This window comes from Tympanuchus pallidicinctus, unplaced genomic scaffold, assembly GCF_026119805.1.
Source record: "Tympanuchus pallidicinctus isolate F22 unplaced genomic scaffold, pur_lepc_1.0 scaffold17, whole genome shotgun sequence".
Lineage (NCBI taxonomy): Eukaryota > Metazoa > Chordata > Aves > Galliformes > Phasianidae > Tympanuchus > Tympanuchus pallidicinctus.
Window position 1 is genome coordinate 8,429,364 of NW_026294690.1, and position 17,404 is coordinate 8,446,767.

The 17,404-nt window shown below is 41.9% G+C and overlaps 2 protein-coding genes across 2 annotated transcripts in view; one reads left to right on the forward strand and one right to left on the reverse strand.

Annotated features, from left to right (window-relative positions):
• The window catches only part of DNAH12 (dynein axonemal heavy chain 12), a 62,939-nt gene extending 52,436 nt beyond the window's left edge, over positions 1 to 10,503 (reverse strand). Inside the window, exons 1-13 of the mRNA XM_052678990.1 lie at positions 10,290 to 10,503; positions 9,359 to 9,615; positions 8,514 to 8,604; positions 8,250 to 8,276; positions 7,114 to 7,303; positions 5,823 to 5,898; positions 4,937 to 5,095; positions 4,134 to 4,329; positions 2,731 to 2,919; positions 1,562 to 1,712; positions 1,375 to 1,466; positions 915 to 1,093; positions 96 to 231 (exon numbers count right to left, since the gene is read on the reverse strand). Coding sequence (XP_052534950.1) covers positions 96 to 231; positions 915 to 1,093; positions 1,375 to 1,466; positions 1,562 to 1,712; positions 2,731 to 2,919; positions 4,134 to 4,329; positions 4,937 to 5,095; positions 5,823 to 5,898; positions 7,114 to 7,303; positions 8,250 to 8,276; positions 8,514 to 8,604; positions 9,359 to 9,615; positions 10,290 to 10,322 — 1,776 coding nt within the window. The 5' untranslated portion in view covers positions 10,323 to 10,503. The remainder of the gene's footprint in view (positions 1 to 95; positions 232 to 914; positions 1,094 to 1,374; positions 1,467 to 1,561; positions 1,713 to 2,730; positions 2,920 to 4,133; positions 4,330 to 4,936; positions 5,096 to 5,822; positions 5,899 to 7,113; positions 7,304 to 8,249; positions 8,277 to 8,513; positions 8,605 to 9,358; positions 9,616 to 10,289) is intronic.
• A 67-nt stretch (positions 10,504 to 10,570) lies between these two features.
• On the forward strand, positions 10,571 to 14,920 carry PDE12 (phosphodiesterase 12). The gene is made up of 3 exons (XM_052679112.1): positions 10,571 to 11,822; positions 12,744 to 12,822; positions 13,504 to 14,920. Exons 1-3 carry the CDS (start codon positions 10,590 to 10,592, stop codon positions 13,944 to 13,946), a joined length of 1,755 nt encoding a protein of 584 aa, XP_052535072.1. The 5' UTR covers positions 10,571 to 10,589; the 3' UTR covers positions 13,947 to 14,920.
• Positions 14,921 to 17,404: the final 2,484 nt, after the last annotated feature.

The window sequence follows — 17,404 nt, forward strand, 5'->3', positions numbered from 1 at the left end:
GACAGAATGATCAGCTGAAAGTCTCTGCACTCCAGAATGAATTCTGTCTTTGTACAGGCCAGTGAAAGATAAAGAATGAAGTAACTATCATTTACCTTGATCCTTAACGAGAGGTCTTGAATACCTTTGGCTTTTACCTCCTTTATGTAAGCTATTGTTTCCACCATCTCTTCTGTGCTCTCTGGAACTTTTAACGCACGTTCTTTGATTGCTTCAAATTCCCTACATATCCTATAAAATTATTTTGTACATGAAATTACCAAATTTTAAGATCTTGACTGGTTTCAAGTTTAGGTTTCACGGAATTAAAGTTCAAATTACCCCCGTACAGCTGCATAACTTTATGAAATAGAGAATGTGAACAAGTAAGCCTAAGAAAATACTGTTCTTAACTTAAAAGGCTTATTTAGATTTAGGGGTGTACTTTCACAACCAAATGCCTCAATTATTTTTAATAACTACATGCTATTAAAAATAAACACAGTATCGTTAGCATATATACAAACACATCCATAGTAAATATTCTTCCATTTTGATAACATAGAAGCACTGCAAAACAGGGTTATAAATTCTCCATTTTAACTCAACAACTGAATAACACTTCATTAATGATCTGACCTATGCTTGCAAGTTATCTGTTAGAATCCATTAGTAATAATGTCTATCATTACCTATGCAAACCTAGAGGAATCGACCGCACACATAAGAGAATCCAGCCAGTCTTTCCTTCCACAGCACCTACTAATAGTTTCCTCCATCAGCTTTTGAGCAGAGGAGAAAAGGGCATTATGTGGTGCAATTGCCATGCAATTTTTAGGTCGCCAGGAGCCCTCATTACACAAGAGTACAGTACATTTGCACTTCTGCTATGGATTTAATACGCATAAGATTAAAAAGAAGGACATTCTACTTACTTTTCATTTTCCTCTCTGTAATTTGCAACTATTCTGTCCATTAATATTTTTGCAAAGGCCTTTGCATTACTAGCCAAACCCTGCTTTAAATCCTCACAGTCCAAACAGATCATAGGGAAATGAATCACTTCAGGTAAATTCATTATTTCCTTCTTGAGAGCGAAGAATTCATCTATGAACTTCAAGAGAACACTACATTTCACACACCAGGGCCGTTATTTAAATACTTGGCTAAATGAGTAAGTATTATATATAAAAGAAAATAAATAGTCAACTTTTTCCCATTTATCACATACACTTTTAGGAAAAGAAGCTTATGTTATAGGTTTGTAGGCAGTCAACATAATTTGTAGCTAATGCTGAGTACCTGTTATCCTTCGTTCCCCTTTTGTTATTGCTACATACAGCAGATAGGAAGAATTAGTAAATGTTACATATAAGATGTGAAATTAAAACTTACAGCAGTATATTCACCAAAACTGTGTTGCTCTGCTTCAAATCTCTCTACTCGTGCCTGTGCTGTCCCATCCACAAGCCAGCCATACCTTCCAGCTACAATTCAAGAACCGCACGTTATATAACACGTTACTGTACAGCAAGGTATTCACTGCAGGCAGTCGTTGCTTAAACACACTTCTGTCACTCACCATAGCTTTCAAAATATTCCTTTGCACCTTCTAAGTTGTCTCTGATAACTTTTTTCAGTGTAGATGCAGCCCATGCTCTGATGTGGGCGGGAAGCTCAGTGTGCAGAGTTGTACCATCTCCTGCTAGCCAAGAATGTACGGCCTGCACATTCTAGAAGTGCAATTTCCAATTATGAGGTTCAAATATAAAAGCAATAAATAAGCATATGTTAAAGGCAATAAAACACTGTATCAGAAAAGTATGAGGCCCTTATCACAATCAAAGCCAGGCAATTCATAGGCACCTATAAAGATTCCAGATACAAAAAGTCCATCAAGGAAGATGTAGGATGGATAAAAATAACCTAAATCATCCGATCCTATGTAGATTTGAGTTCTGTCTAACGTGCCAAAATCACAACTAAATCCAAAACGCTCCTCTGAAAGTAGCAGGAGCTGTGATTGAGGGCCAGTATTTGCAGGGGCACCCCTGGAATCCCAGAAAGGCAGCTGCCTTCCCCACAGTCACACACAGGTTCCTATGATGCACATCCCTCTGTATTGCATATATCTGTTATTTGGGGCTTTTCTTTTTTCTTTTTGGTAAGAAAGAAATGTGTGAACTGATTTTATTTATCGAGGATCTTAATTATTAACACAGATTTATGGCAAATCATCACACAAAGTTTTAATTAGAATGGTATTTCTATGCAAAATGTTAGTTCAAGATACCTGCTAAAAAACTACTCAATTCACAATGTTAAAAACAAATACATTACAAAGACATAAATAAATCAGAAAGCACTCCTGGGATTTCTGAAAAACCTAAGGAAAAAACTGGATGAAGTTACCTTCTACCTGGTTTGCTTTTGTGGGTAGGTTTTCAGGCTGACTTCTACTCAGTGAACAAGCAAACAATTGTGGACAGACACAGTTTTGCAGCTTAAAACAGCAGACTAAAACAATCCGTAGCACGAGTCTATTTTTCATGAACAGTGAATGACAAAGTGAGTTTCAGAGCCTGAATTTGTGCTGGGCATTCTTAAGAAAAACTGCAGAATCCTCATAGAAAATAAATATCTCAAGATGGATTTTGCTTCCCACTATCATGATAGCAGGGTCCTGAATTACTAATGTTCACATGCTGAGCAACTTATCATTTACACATTTAAATAAAGAAAAAAGCACACCTGGAGAGTCTGTCCTATACGATTCACTACAAACAGAATTGCTTCTTCCAGCTCTTGTAAGCTTGGATAAAATTCCACATGTTTTTCAGCAATAATGAATTCCATCTTAAATAAAGGTAGACAACTTCTGTCTTCAGGATCAAACAGTTTCACAAATGCTTCAACATTTCTTATAAGCAGATCTCTCAGCTAAGTAATAAAATATATCTGCTATTAGTTGAAGGTGCAGCAAGTCCCATCCCACTTCTTCATTCAGCAAATCCCATTTTCCATTCATTTTAGCAGCTTTGGACCAGTTAAAGGATGGCTGTTACCTTTCCAATGACTTCTGAGTGTCTCAGTCCCGGCTCTTAAAGAATGCAAGCTAGTAAACACGCCCACAAACATTCTGCTTTGGTCAAGTCCATGCATCTACTCCTACTACAACAGTAAGTTTATTACAGTAGTGCCTTAAATACACCGGAAATATCTTGATTGCATTTTCCTCCAAACTTGGTGAGGTTTTTTTCTTTTTGGATTTGCTATGGTTTGGTGTTGATGGGTACAGGTGTTTTGTTGTTGTTTTGAGTGACAATTTGATTAGAAGATTATTTTTCTACAAACTAAATAAAATTATTATCCTTTAAGTGTCTCGAAAAGTTGAACACACGCATTCCCACTGATTATTATATTTATGGATAGAACTATGTAAATGTCAGATTTTTAAGTTAATCGTTAATTAAAGGATTATTAATTTTCAGTAAACTCAGAAGTTTCAAAAACAATTCTCTCAGTCTGAATTCAGTGGTATCATGTGAACATTCTCATCTTATTGCTAGGAAATAACACTACTGGAGATTCCCAAAACAAATAAGTGACCAGCACTTGAAATAACTGTCATCCCAATATGAATAACTGGAGAGAACAGAAGATCAACTCACAAAGCACTGTGCTGTCACCTTCCACAAGAATAAGCTGTGTTTGGAATTTTGCAGAACTGCATACATGAACACCTGCATACATCTCAGGTAAGCTAGGCACTGAGTCTGTTTGTACAGATGTGTTTCAAATAGCCCAGATTTTATTCATTTTGCTTACAATTATGCACAACATGTAGCTGCAGTGCTAAGAACAGTGATGGGAAAACTTCTGAGAATACTGAAATATTCCCTTCCTTAAGTTAATTACATTCTAGTTGGTAGAATTCATACATTTTCTGCATCCAAGAATCAGAAGGAAAACAATTATACATAACCATGAAGGATATTTTATACAAGGGAAGTTAAAAATATACAGCTTTCTGAATACTTTGCCAGATTACATGCAATACATAGTTAGGAATTATTGCTTAAACGAGCCCCACATCATACAAAAGCACAGACTCACTTATATGGAGTTTTACCTCAGGGAGGAAAGATCATTACCTGATTAGTCATCAGCGTAGCCACACAGCTGTAAAAAGAGTCAAGCTGATCCGAATTTACACCATTCAATGCTGCCTCCTGGGTGAAGAGACTGATAACTCTTTGATACCATGTATTCAGTATCTTCTCTTCTGCTTTGGAACAGCTTAAAGAGATATCAGTCTTCAAAGATTCACAGTCAATTGGCCCTTTTAATCTGGAAAAGAAAGTTTCAGCCTACTGTATAAACAGATTTTTTAATGGAGTAAAGTAATATTAATGTTATTCTGTATTAGAAACCCACATTGTACTTAGCAGAAAGCAGACTGAGAACCTAAGCATCACTTACGCAGCCTTAAAATAAAATGAAAATTACCCCAAGCCCCAGAAAATAAAAAGTTACCAGAAAAAAAATGAATAAATGAGGTAAAGACAATAAAGATCCAAGATTGAAAATAAAACTCAAAAACTGATGAAAAATAGCCTGAATAAAAAATTCAATCCAGTGCAATTGGACCCTTAATGGACATCATGGCATAGAGACTGACCAAATCATGAGAAGACCTTAGAAGAATTACAGGAAAATCACAAACTATACATAAAATGGCTGATATTACCAGAAACATAAGGGAAAATAAAATACTTCCACTCAGGAGACAGAAGAAAATGAAAAGTGTCACAACACGAAGAAACTTGTCCAAATGACACTAAATGACAGAAAAAAAGCACCCCCAAAACAGATTAAACAATAAATTCCATCAACTCTCCTACTGATCAGCTTCAAAAATCTGCATTGGTTAATAACTCACCCAAACTGACTTTACCTGAAACTTAAGAAATCCGCTAAAAGAAAGGTAGAGAATTCGGCATAACCAACATCCAGCAAGGTTTTCATCGTGGGGTGAAGAATGTGCAAGGTAGAGAGGATCCGTTTTTTTGCTTGGATAAAACGTTTATGCCATGGACTGGAAAAATCCAGGCCTCTGAGTAAATAAATACACAGACAGAGAAATAAAGGCAAGTGAAGTGCTCAACAGAATTGAATAAAACATCCTACAGATAAACAGTAGGCATTTTATGTAAGTGCCATAAGCATATCTCCACTATGAAGCAGCAGGCGATAATCTGTGTTATCTCTATATCAAATCATCTGCTTCTCCTGAACCTTTATCTATGTAAACTTCTCACTTCAACAACTGCAAACAGGAAGTATTTATCATCAATATCTAGATGGCAGACATTCTGATGTTCCAGAAATTGTGCAGCTGTATTCTGTCTACCTGATTTCCGTATTTTTCCATTTGATGTCAAAGGTTTCACAACAGAACACCACAGTCAGAGGAAACCTCAGCACAGGGTGCAGTTTCAGTGTGTTAAATTACTGCACAGCATTGCTGCCTGACAGTGAAGAGTCCCATACAGACTCACTTCAGGGCAAAGACAGCTCAATACCACTCAAGTGCCCGGGGCATTCAGAGCTAAAAGTCTCCTCTGTAATCATTGGTGCTACCCTATGTAACTGTAGGAAAAGTAACAGAACATAATCAGTGCTAAAACTCTGTAATTCAGACTTCCAGATAGAAGATTCTCTATAAATGGAAAAACTGTTTCATTAAGGGCCTCTGGACGTAATATTACACTGCAACTCTGCTCTCAGGTGCCACTGAGTGTGCTTTGCCTGTGGGTTATGAGCTAATTTAATCCACTCACAATGGTGATAAAGGCAGAGGTGCCTCCTCTTCATCTTCAAGTCCTTTCACGTCGGGCTTAATAAGAACACTTCGCACTAGGAAAAGCCAAACCAAAATGCATGAGTATGTTCAATAGGCACTGTTCTGCCTAAGCTGTTCTCCAAGATGGATCACACACACAGTGAGATGGAAAGGGAACTGTATCATCCAAGCCTTCAAACACAATAAACAAATAACAACAGGGAAAAAAAACACACACAAAAAAAATAAACCACCCCCAAAAAAACACATTTCCCCAACGGCAACTCGAAATCACAGCTTTTGCTAAATACCCACAGAGAATCAGGTCTTAATTCCAATCACTTTGCCCCTAATCACAAAGGTAGTACTTAAACGAGTAAGAGAATTAGTGGCAATTTTGTTCAGTATAAATACAGTGGTGTACTACAACTATACTGCTAATGATATTACCAAGTTAGTCACCGTGTAAATTGTTGATTTGCTTTAACATGTGTTCTTAACAAGATCAGCTTTCACTAAAATACTATCCAAGTGGCTAACCACTAGTTTTCAGACACAACAAATGTAAATAAGTTAGGATAGCACAGGATTTCAAAGTACACTTGAAAATTGGAACTTATTGATCTTTTCTGAAAGTTTAAAATTTCAAGTGAGTCATACAGGTGATTATCTGAAAATAGTTAATTATCTCTGCAGGTTTGTCCTGGGACCTCACACAATAGAGAAAGCATCAATAAAACTATGGATATGCTTGTAAATGAACAGCTCAATAAACCTGCTTTCCAGAAGCTGAAAAATATATTATTACACATTATGCTACACATTACATTATTTATAAATGTTGTTACATGTATAACGTAATGCAATACAGAATCACAGATCACAGAATCACAGAATCACCCGGGTTGGAAGGGACCTCAAGGATCATGTAGTTCCAACCCCCCTGCCTAGCAGGGCCACCAAACGTACACATTCAGATCAGGTTGCCCAGGACCCCGTCCAACCTGGCCTTGAACACGTCCAAGGACGGGGCATCCACAACCTCCCTGGGCAGCCCATTCCAGGGCCTAACCACTCTCCTTGTAAAGAAATACATCATACATACAAGAATACATCATACATCAATAAATCATATACAATATATCAATATGATGATCAATATATCATATGTAATATGATTAATACATCATATTACAGCTTATACCTATTACACATATGCAGGCACATGTAACTCGTTACATCTTAAATGATTTAACTAATGACAGTACTGTGTAGTTTGCAGTACTCACCCATGCATCTTTTCATACTCTTTTCAAAATCCCTTATTATCTCCCCTAAAAGCTTTTCAATTAACAGCTCTCTGTCTTTGCCTTCCACGAGTGACTGTGGCACCAGGCTGAGCATGGACATCAGCCACTGCTGCTGAATGGGAACCACTGGATTACTTTGCACACACTTCTTCATAAAGAGATAGTTGGTCTGAAAGGACAGTCTTATCAGAGCTCTAATAACAAACTGCATAAGTACTTCTTTCATTAAGTTTCACAGTGAAGTCTCTTTTTATTTACCATTTTTTATAAGTAAGGGCAGGGAATACAATCATATGTTAGTTATTCACTGACTGGCACACTAACTGCTACTCTAAAGTTGACAGAATGGTCTCAGTGCTGAAACACAAAGCACTGAACTTTCCCATCATTTCACTTGTTTCTCTGATAAAAACCACAATTACCAATAAATCATTTATACCACTGTTCACACCATTGTTCTTCTGACAAACCATCTAGCAAAGGTTAAGCGCAAACAGATGGAATTGTTTCACTTTTATTCATTCCTCCAAGTGATGCATTTGTTACAAAGCAGAAAAGAGAGCTGGATCACTGCAGTCTTCAGAATGCGTTTACGTAGTGTCAGCAACCAGTCTGCTTAACACAAGCATTTCAGTGCTGATTTAGGTTGAAGGTGGCTTTCACAGATAAATTATTTTAAAAACCATACACAGTACAATTTTAAAATTGTACCAGTATTTGTAGACTACAGCTCCCTGTTGAAATCAGGTGAATAATGTTAAAAACTATTTCTGTAGAGGCTACAGCATGATCTACGTTCTCATCTGAAAAAAAATCCGAAGCCTCTTAGAATATTTGCTAAGTAATGATCTTTGAGGAAGATTTTGATTAAAACTTCAGATACCAATGGACATACACATGCCTTCTCTAACAGAATACGTTCCTTCTACTGGACAGAATTTCCGCCAGACAGAATTACCGCTTTTGCTTCCTATCCCATTTTCCCCATCCGAGACTATTGCAAAAGTTTTTCCTGTTTAGCAGGTACAAATTCCACATGACATACTCAGCTCCTCTGAACAGAGATATCATTCACTATTCTACTCTCAAAATGCAGAACAAAGAATTTAACTCACTCGTCGTTGCTTCTGTTCACTGTTCATCTGTGTAAAGAAAAGAAAGAACTCCTAATGAATCAGAACATTAAGAAAATAGACTTGTATCAGTATATATATTAGCACCAAATTCAGTGGGCCTATTTGAGAATATAAATCCATTTATGAATTATTAAGAACGGACACAAGTATCTCTAAGGGAATATTAAGAATAAAAGAATAGATGTCCCAGTAATAAAGCATAAAATAAGCAGCAGTGACAATATTAAAGAAATACACACTTACAGTGGCAGGTAATTCTGGGACTGGAGGTGCAGAACCTCTGTGATGTTTTTCCTCCATGGACTCAGAATAGACTTCTAACGCTCGATCAACTCTAAAGTAAAATGTGCAGTTAGAAGTGCAGCAAAAATAAAAATATTACATTAAAAATAATGTGATGACCTTAACTGACGTAACCTATTTTTTCATGTTTGATCACTAAAAAGTGAAGCACTCTGCAGATTCTGTCTTCCGTGATAAAAAGAACAATATCTGTCCTAACCACAATCAGAACATACATATAGATGTATCTTAATTGATCCCACCAGCTGCCCTGTGCTCTTGTTGGTATTGTATGTACTTTTCCTCAAACTACTACAACAGATGTTGTCCAACTGTATTGTGAAAAATAAATATATAAAGTACAGAGTGGAACTCCTAAAACCGTGGAATCCTAATCCTAAAATTTTAATCCTAAAACCGTGGGAATAAATGGGAAGCATTACTTTTGGAGCAACCTACGTATTTATCAACCTGGCAGCTGTGATCCTCAGGCAGCAACACAGATCACCAAGTTCATGTGCAAATGTATTAAGATTAGTGACAAAGAAGCCTTTTAGAAATAGATCCATGTTTGGATTGCTCATACGAAAGAAAGAGATCCTGACATTGGTGCTCTTTGAATATCTCAACAAATACTCTTCTACTATTAACAGTTTTAGACGGAAAATATTCAGCATTACAATAGTGACAAAAATACCTCTGAAATGAACAAACATCGGTGTTATTTCTCAGTTGTGAAAAGTACAACGTTTCTTTCGTTTGAATTTCAACATTCCTTGAACTTCACCACTCCACATTTTACTCACAGTAACTGATTAAGCATTCTTTGCTGTTCTTTGCATCTTCGGTACGTCAGCAGCTTATTCTGTAATGGCGACGTATCTGATGCAACCGCTGAAGGCAAAACAATAGGAAGAAACCAACTTCTCAAAGTCTTTTGATTGGAAGGTGCTCCATCTGAGTGGGGCATCTGGCTGCTCCGTAACTCGGATCTCAGCTCCTGCTCTGATAGAGCCTGAGACAGCATTACTGTTCCTGTGGCTTCACTGCAGGATGCAGAGTCCTGATGGGAAAGAAGCAAATGGAAGCACGAAGCTGACCTAGAGGCATACAGAGGGAGGTCTGAAACTGCTGAAAGACGGGCAGAGCGTATTTTTCCCTTCATATTTCTCAGGGAAGGAAAGGATTAAAGCTATCGTCTATCTGCAAAGTACCTCAAAAGTTATGCAGCACACACGAAAAGATTAAAGAACAGCGCGAACACCGTGTAAAAAGCAACACAACGCCGCGGGTTCTGCAGAAATAACTGCGTGGCGCTGGGGAGCCCAGCAGGGCTCAGCCGGGCGCGGCTGCCCGAGCTGTGGGGCCGTTCCCTTGGAAACGCCGCGCACAAACTCGAACTGCATTTCAACGGCTTCTAGAAGGGGAAACGCGGAGCTGCATCCCGCCTCAGCGCTGAGGGACGCGGCGACAGAGAGCGAGCTGAGCCCAGCAGCAATTCCCGCCAGGTTTCCCGCCTGCCTGCCGCGCTCAGCGAGGACTTCACGTCCTGCTTGCGGACCTGAGGGGGCTGAGGCTGTAAGGACAGCGGGAGAGCTTCAGGCCGCTTTACAAACAGCGGGACGGTTTTGTAATGCGATTCAGCAGACCGGGGCGGTTTTGAACGAGCAGAAAACGAGCACGAAGCCCAGGTACCCAGGGCAGAAGGGCGCACAGGCAGCTCGCCCCTCCCTGTACCTGATGTGCAGAACCGACACCCTTTCCAGACATTACGGGGACGTGAAGAGTTCTCCTGAGGGTTTCAGTCCCGAAAAGAAGGCAGCTTCGCGCTGAAGGCACAGAACTCAGCGAGAGACACGCACCAGCTAACGGAACGGCTGCAGCGCCCACGCGCGCAACGGCGCACCTGAGAGGCGGTGCGTTCCCGCCCCGGGGCGGGCACGAGCTGCGGCCATTGGCAGCACCGCCCCTTGGCGCGAGGCCGTGCCGGCCGCTCACTTCCGGCCGCTCCTGCCGGAAGCGCCGCGCGCCGGCTCCATGTGGCGCGGGCTGCGCGCCGCCCTCGGCTGGCTGAGCCGCCTGGGCGGCGGTGGGGCTCCTCCCGCCGCTATGGAGCCCGCGGAGCGCGCCGTCGTGCGCTGCGTGCCGTCCGAACCCAAGCTGAGCCTGCAGCTCGTGCTCCCCGACGGCAGCGCGCGGTTCATGCAGAGGGACCAGGCGGAGCCGCTGGGCCGGGCGCTGGCCCGCATCGCCACCAACGCCGCGAAGGGCCGCTCCAAGGCGGGCAAGAAGAGTAAGAAGCCGCGGGCGGAGGACGGCGAGGCGGGCGAGGCCGAGCTGCCGGAGGTGCGGCTCTTCTCCAGAGACGGGCGGGCGGTGTCCGAAGAGGTGCCGAACGCGGCGGCCTGGCAGGACGGCGCCGTGCTGCAGGTCGGGGCCGCGCGGTACCGCGTGGAGCGCAACCCGCCCGCGCTCACTGAGCTGCGGCTGCCGCGCTCGTTGCTGGCCGGCTTCCCCGTGTGCCCTAAGATGAGCGCTGAGTTCGCCGCCCCGCAGCACTGCCTGTTCCGCTGGTACCGCGAGCGGCGGCCGGAGTGCGGCGGGGAGGGTCCGGCCTGGGAAGAGGAACGGGAGCCGGAGGGCGGCGAGCGCGTCTTCACGCCGTCCAACGCGCTGGTGGGGCTGCGGCTGAAGCTGCGCTGCACGCCCGGGGACGGCGCCGGGCGCTTCGGGCCGCCCCGCGAGGTGGAGAGCAGCGGCCCCGTGGAGGCCGGGCCGGGCGCGTGCACGTTCGACGCGCGGCACCTCTACACGCGTAAGGTGTGCGGCCGCGGCTCCGTGCGCGCCGTCTCATACAACATCCTGGCCGACACATACGCCCAGACCGAGTTCTCCCGCACCGTGCTGTACCCGTACTGCGCCCCGTACGCGCTGGAGGTCGACTACAGGCAGAACCTGCTGAAGAAGGAGCTGGCCGGCTACAACGCCGACCTCGTCTGCCTGCAGGAGGTGGACAAATCCGTCTTCGCAGACAGCCTGGCCCCGGCTCTGGACGCTTTCGGGCTGGAGGGGCTCTTCAAGATGAAGGAGAAGCAGCACGAGGGCCTGGCCACCTTCTACCGCAGGGACAAGTTCAGCCTCCTGAGCCAGCACGATGTCGCGTTCAGTGAGGCGCTGCTGTCGGAGCCGCCACACGCGGAGCTGCGCGACAGGCTGAGCCGGTACCCCGTGGTGCGGGACAAGGTGCTGCAGAGATCCTCCGTGCTGCAGGTATCTGTGGCCACCCTGTCCAGCAGCCGCAGCCCAGTGTTGTGGGCGCAGTGTAGGGATGTGCCAGTGTTAGCTGGGTGCTGGCCGTGCACGGGGCAGGGCAGTGCTGACGCAGTGCTGCCAGTAACCTTATGTAGGCAATAGCATAAAACTTTAAAAAAAGGCAGCTTACTTTCTTTGCCATAAGTGAAGTCAGCTGGTAGAAGTGCTGGGCCAGGTGGGGCATTAGCTGCCTGTTGTCTCACTACTCAATCCTGTATTGTGATAGGTGTATCACTAAACTTAATCTTGCCAGTTATGACATTAACCTAAGTTAGCCTGCTTTAATAATGCCACCAAACAGGCATGTAGAAATAAGAGTGGACAGATCTATGAGCTTGTGGATGCCGGTAAGGCAGCCTGCAGAGCTAATAGAAGTCTGTCAGGAATTTCAGAAATGCTCCTACAGGTTTTTAATGGTATGAGTAAGAGTAGCAAACTTTCCTTGATAACTGGAGTCACCTCCATATTTAATTTTACAAGAATACAGCACTACACTTTGCTGAAGCCAGAGAGTCTTCTGTCTCTGTTTCTGACAATCGAGGAAAGAGCTGGAGGGGGGTGGGAGGGCAATGACTGCATTTTCAAACTACTGAATGGATTGAAGGAAAATATGGTCAAACCAGAAAGCTACAGATGGAGCACTTATCAAATATCCAGATGTTGGTGGAGTTCTGTGGTGGTAACACTAGCACTGTAAGTGGCTGAAATTTATACCTTATAAAGAGGATAAATAGACTCAGTTTAGGAGTTGTGCCATTCATTAGTTTTAAGCATCAGATTCTTTGGACTGGGTTGCTGTGAAAGCATAAGTTAAGTAATGCATTTGATTTAAATATATAACCTTTATTTAAAACTGATTAAATGTTTTTTTTCTTAAAGGTTTCAGTTCTTCAGTCTGAAACTGATCCTTCTAGGAAGCTTTGTGTAGCTAACACCCATCTCTACTGGCATCCAAAAGGTAATTTTCCTGCATTCTTCCTTATTCTTTTGCAGCTGTCCCCTTTACTTGTGGAACTGAGGATTTTTCTGCCCCATTCCCTACCTCAGTGATCCAAGCCTGGCTACTAGATTTATTTATCTTCCTTACAGTAAGATTGCTGTGATCTGCTAGGACAGCAGTAAAATCCAAACAAACACAAGACAGTCACATTAAACACAATTTGCCTGAAACGCAGACCATAAAGTACAGCTCTGTGTGTGCTCATGGTTTCCCCCATCCTGTTGTACCCAAAAGAGCAATGTTGTGGTGCTTTTATCACAGGAAACAAGTTGGGCTACTGAAGCTTTCAAAAAGAGACTCTCCTCCCTTGAATTAGTTCTATTTTAGTTCTGTGCCATTCACAAACACTGTAAGGTTAGTTTCCAAGAATTAGAAGGCTGCTGCAATATGGATGTTTAAGGTACGTAATTTTTTAAATTCATGGGAAGAAAAATTAAATGTCCTCAGCTGTACAGTTTTGATGGTCACATATCGAAGACATCTTTATTTATGGAAACTATTCTGAAATACAGACAATGGGGAATTTAAAGCAAGAGTGCTGTTTCAGAGCTGTATGTGACATGTATCTAAATGAACAACTTAAAAACTCTTCCAGTGCCTTCGCAAAGTATTTTAAGTACCATATTTTTACATCTTTAGGTGGGAACATTCGTCTCATCCAAATTGCTGTAGCTTTGTCTCACATCAAGTATGTAGCACGTGACTTGTACCCTGATATACCACTCATATTCTGTGGAGACTTTAATAGCACACCATCATCTGGAACTTACGGTTTTATTAACACTGGTGGCATTGCTGAAGATCACGAGGATTGGGCCTCTAATGGAGAAGAGGAAAGGTGCAATATGCCTCTAAGCCATCCCTTCCAACTACAGAGTGCTTGTGGAGAACCTGCATATACAAACTATGTTGGTGGGTTTTATGGATGTCTGGACTACATTTTCATTGACAGAAATGCTCTGGAAGTTGAACAGGTCATTCCATTGCCAAGTCATGAAGAAGTAACAACCCATCAGGCTTTGCCAAGTGTTTCACATCCTTCAGATCATATAGCACTCGTATGTGACTTAAAGTGGAAATAGATTGGCTTTTGCATAATGCTTTTTGGAGTTTTTGTACAAACTGATGTGCTGTTGAGGAACTGAGGTTCAACCCTGGCTTGTATGCTACTAAAATGAGAGCAATTTAAGAAAAGTGACTGTGTTTAATGGTGCTATTGAAGGTTATCTCACCGCTGACGTGAACTTGTACAACAATTGCTCCTTTCCCTTTTTGTATGCCAATAGAAAAAAATATTTCAGCTGTAAAGTTTTGGAAGTTGGGTTATATATCCTTTTACAGGTTTTTAAAGGACTAAAATTGTTGAAGATATGAATTAAATCTTATAAGTGTACAAACTGAACCCTGATCAGAACCAGATGCAGAATCTGAAAAGAAATAACCATGGTTTGGATTCATTCAGCTCGTTGTGATTACTGTCATAAGACAGAGCTTTTAAAATAGACTCAGAAGCTGAGTTTATCAGGCAGTTTTTTAGCAAGAGGCATGATCACTGTACCTGCTGCCTTCTGAAAAAACATTAATTAGCTTGTTCAATCAACAGCCATGTTAAATTTAAGATGATAATCAACTTGGAAGCACTTTGCTTGCCCACTTAGCACCAGGGTAGTGAGGGTCACTTAAACACTTACTAAACTGGATTCTAGATATAGGTTGCATTACTGTTCCATCTGTTGTCTATGGTCAGTAGTAGTATTTGAGGTTAGGACAGCCAGCTGGGGATGGGAGGGAACTCTGACAACATAATTTGATAATCTCTTTCCAGGTGTGGGGAGGTGCAAAATAAATGACGTGGTGTATCCATTTCTGCCTGCGTTTTTAAAGAAACAAACAAGTTACTTAAAACTTTATAGAAAGCAGTTATTCCACAAAACACAAATACTGGTTTTGTACAGTGTTCCATGTGGAGCTACTCCAGTCTAGGTAGTTTGGATGTTGGGAAACTCGCTTTGTTATCTTCATTGAATTTGTTGGAAAGGATACGAATCATTAACTTCCCCAGCATAATTAGTCCATATGAAACCATCAGCACTTAAAGGTATTTCACCACATTATCTTTCACCTATTAAGCTTCCTTTTCTGCCAGTTCTCACTTGATTTCTCTCCAGTCAATTCAGAACTTCCAGTTAGCTGGTAACTCTCCAGAAGATTAAGCTAAAATCCAATGCTGTGTTTACAGTTACTTATAAAACAACACTTGAAACTCTGCCTTCTATGCTAATATTGAAATGGCCATGCAGTTCTTAACTAACTTGGTCATGCTCAGATCATAATGTTGAGAAGCAATATCACCCAATAAGGGCTTGTGATAGAATGCCCTACTGTAAGGGAAGCTAAAAAAGTACTTAAAGGAAGATGTTAAAGAACTGCAAGCAAAGAGGACAGCTGAGCCACTTGTTAGTTCACAGATGAATTAAAAGTAAGGATGACTTGAAAAGAAACAGGTGCCACAACTCACACCCCTGTCATTGTAAAGGAAGCCGGTAGCTGGCTCCAACTGCTGAGAGGTAAGTTTTTCTTCTTCCTACTTGTTTGTTGACAGTCCCTACTGTGCTGGAACTGCCTCTGAAGAGGCAGTTCCCCTTAATCCCTACAGCGGTGTTTGGGCTGCTGCTTTGCCTCCTTGTAGATAAAGGAGGGAGCATAGGACAGCTTGGCTGGTGCAGGAACCAAGTGATAAGGCAAAAACAGGGTACTGTTATAGGCCCAATCAGACGGCCCCTGCACATGGCAGATAATCCTTTAATATTTTTGGAAGGAATTTCAGCTGCACAAGTTAATGCTGGAGATTCTCCAGGCCAAGCATCTCTGGTTTAATTAGTAAAATGCAACAGCACAGGCTGACTGCCAGTAGCAGCACTGTGTCAGGAATTAGGCAGGCACGCCTGGAAGTGGCAGTACTGGGATCCAGGTTAGGAAAAAGACAATTCAAAAGAACTTGTGATTTTTGGGGAAGTGCAAAAAACAGTCCTTCGATATTCCGTATGTTCCCCAGATGTATTTACATCTGTGAGGTTAGACATGTTTACTTCCTACTCAACACAAGGCGATTTTAGCTTCTTTGTTCCCCCTACATATTTGTCTATATTTTGCCCAATTAATTCTTCCTAAACCACTTCTAGGTCCCAAATTCATATAACCCTATCAAATTTGTCTCCATTTTATCTCATAATTCTAAGCTTGCGTGTGTTTCAGCAGCTGGAATTTTCAATATCCTCCTCATAAGAACCTCCCAGCCACCTCCTAAAAAACAAGCAATATTCTTTGCATTTTTCAAGTATGCTTATTTGTTGTGCTACCTGCTCAGCTGGCATTAAGAGAGCCACAAGCATGTCACTCTAACCCATGGTACAGAAAAGGGAAGACCACTGTTTCAACTAGCTTTTTAGGAAGGAGATTTTTTTCTTTACATTGACTCCCACCTTACTTACAAGCTGTAGCCTTCACCCACATCCCTCATTTTAAAATGAGGCTGAAGATCTTTACTACTTTGATTTAGTAAATCGCTCATTTTATAGCAGCATTACAGCCTGCAGACAAAGCCAGACACAGTGACCCTTTGTAGTATCAACTGTTATTAACATGCTGTGACTCAGCAGTGGCCAAACACAGCTCACCTAAACCAGGTTAGGTATTTAAAAAAGCATTTTAAAGAATTAAACCAGTAAAAAGTCTTCATCTCCCTGTATCAAAAAGAACGTTGCCTTCAAGGTAACAGTCCTCTTTCATCCATGCTTCTTGCATTTAATGTCACAATTGTTTCACTTTAGCTCACTGTAACTACCAGTACAGCCCACCTAACAGACCAGCCAGCATTTCTGAGCAAGGCATTCCTTCTAAGGCTTATTTCAAGAAGCTGCTTTACCAGAAACACACTTATTAATAAGTGCTGATCCAATGCACAGATGTATCTACTGTGAGTGTGTACTCAGCAACTCATTAAAGCTACAAGCAGAACATTGCCTTAACTCTATCTCTTGGGTTTCTGTTACACACCAAGGAGAGTCACTGACTCATTTCAAGAGCTCTGGAATTTCCTCCAGTTATTGATGCTCACAGTAACTGTTTCCTAGAAACTTCAGTCTCATGGGTACCAGAACCTGCTTGGAAGTTGCTCTTCATCTGAACCTGCTTGAGCTTAGCAAACCTTGGCACTGGGATTTCTTGGAGGAAGGACAGCAAGATCTGAACTTGTAAGATATGAGCTGAGGTCAAATCTGCCATGAAATCACACTTCAGCTACCCGAAGACAATTAGGACACAAGATTGAGCTGTTTGCATCTGTTCAACAGACAGAAAAATAGAACAAGATTGAAAAGAGTTAATTTAAGCATTTTGAATCCATGTCAGGGAGGGAAGGGACACAGTAGAAACTACATAGACCTTATTTCTGGGGGGTGTCCATCACCATTAAAACAATGTTGATTAAAGTCTGTTCAAGTGTTTCACTTTTCAGCTAACCAACCACCACCTCCTGCTA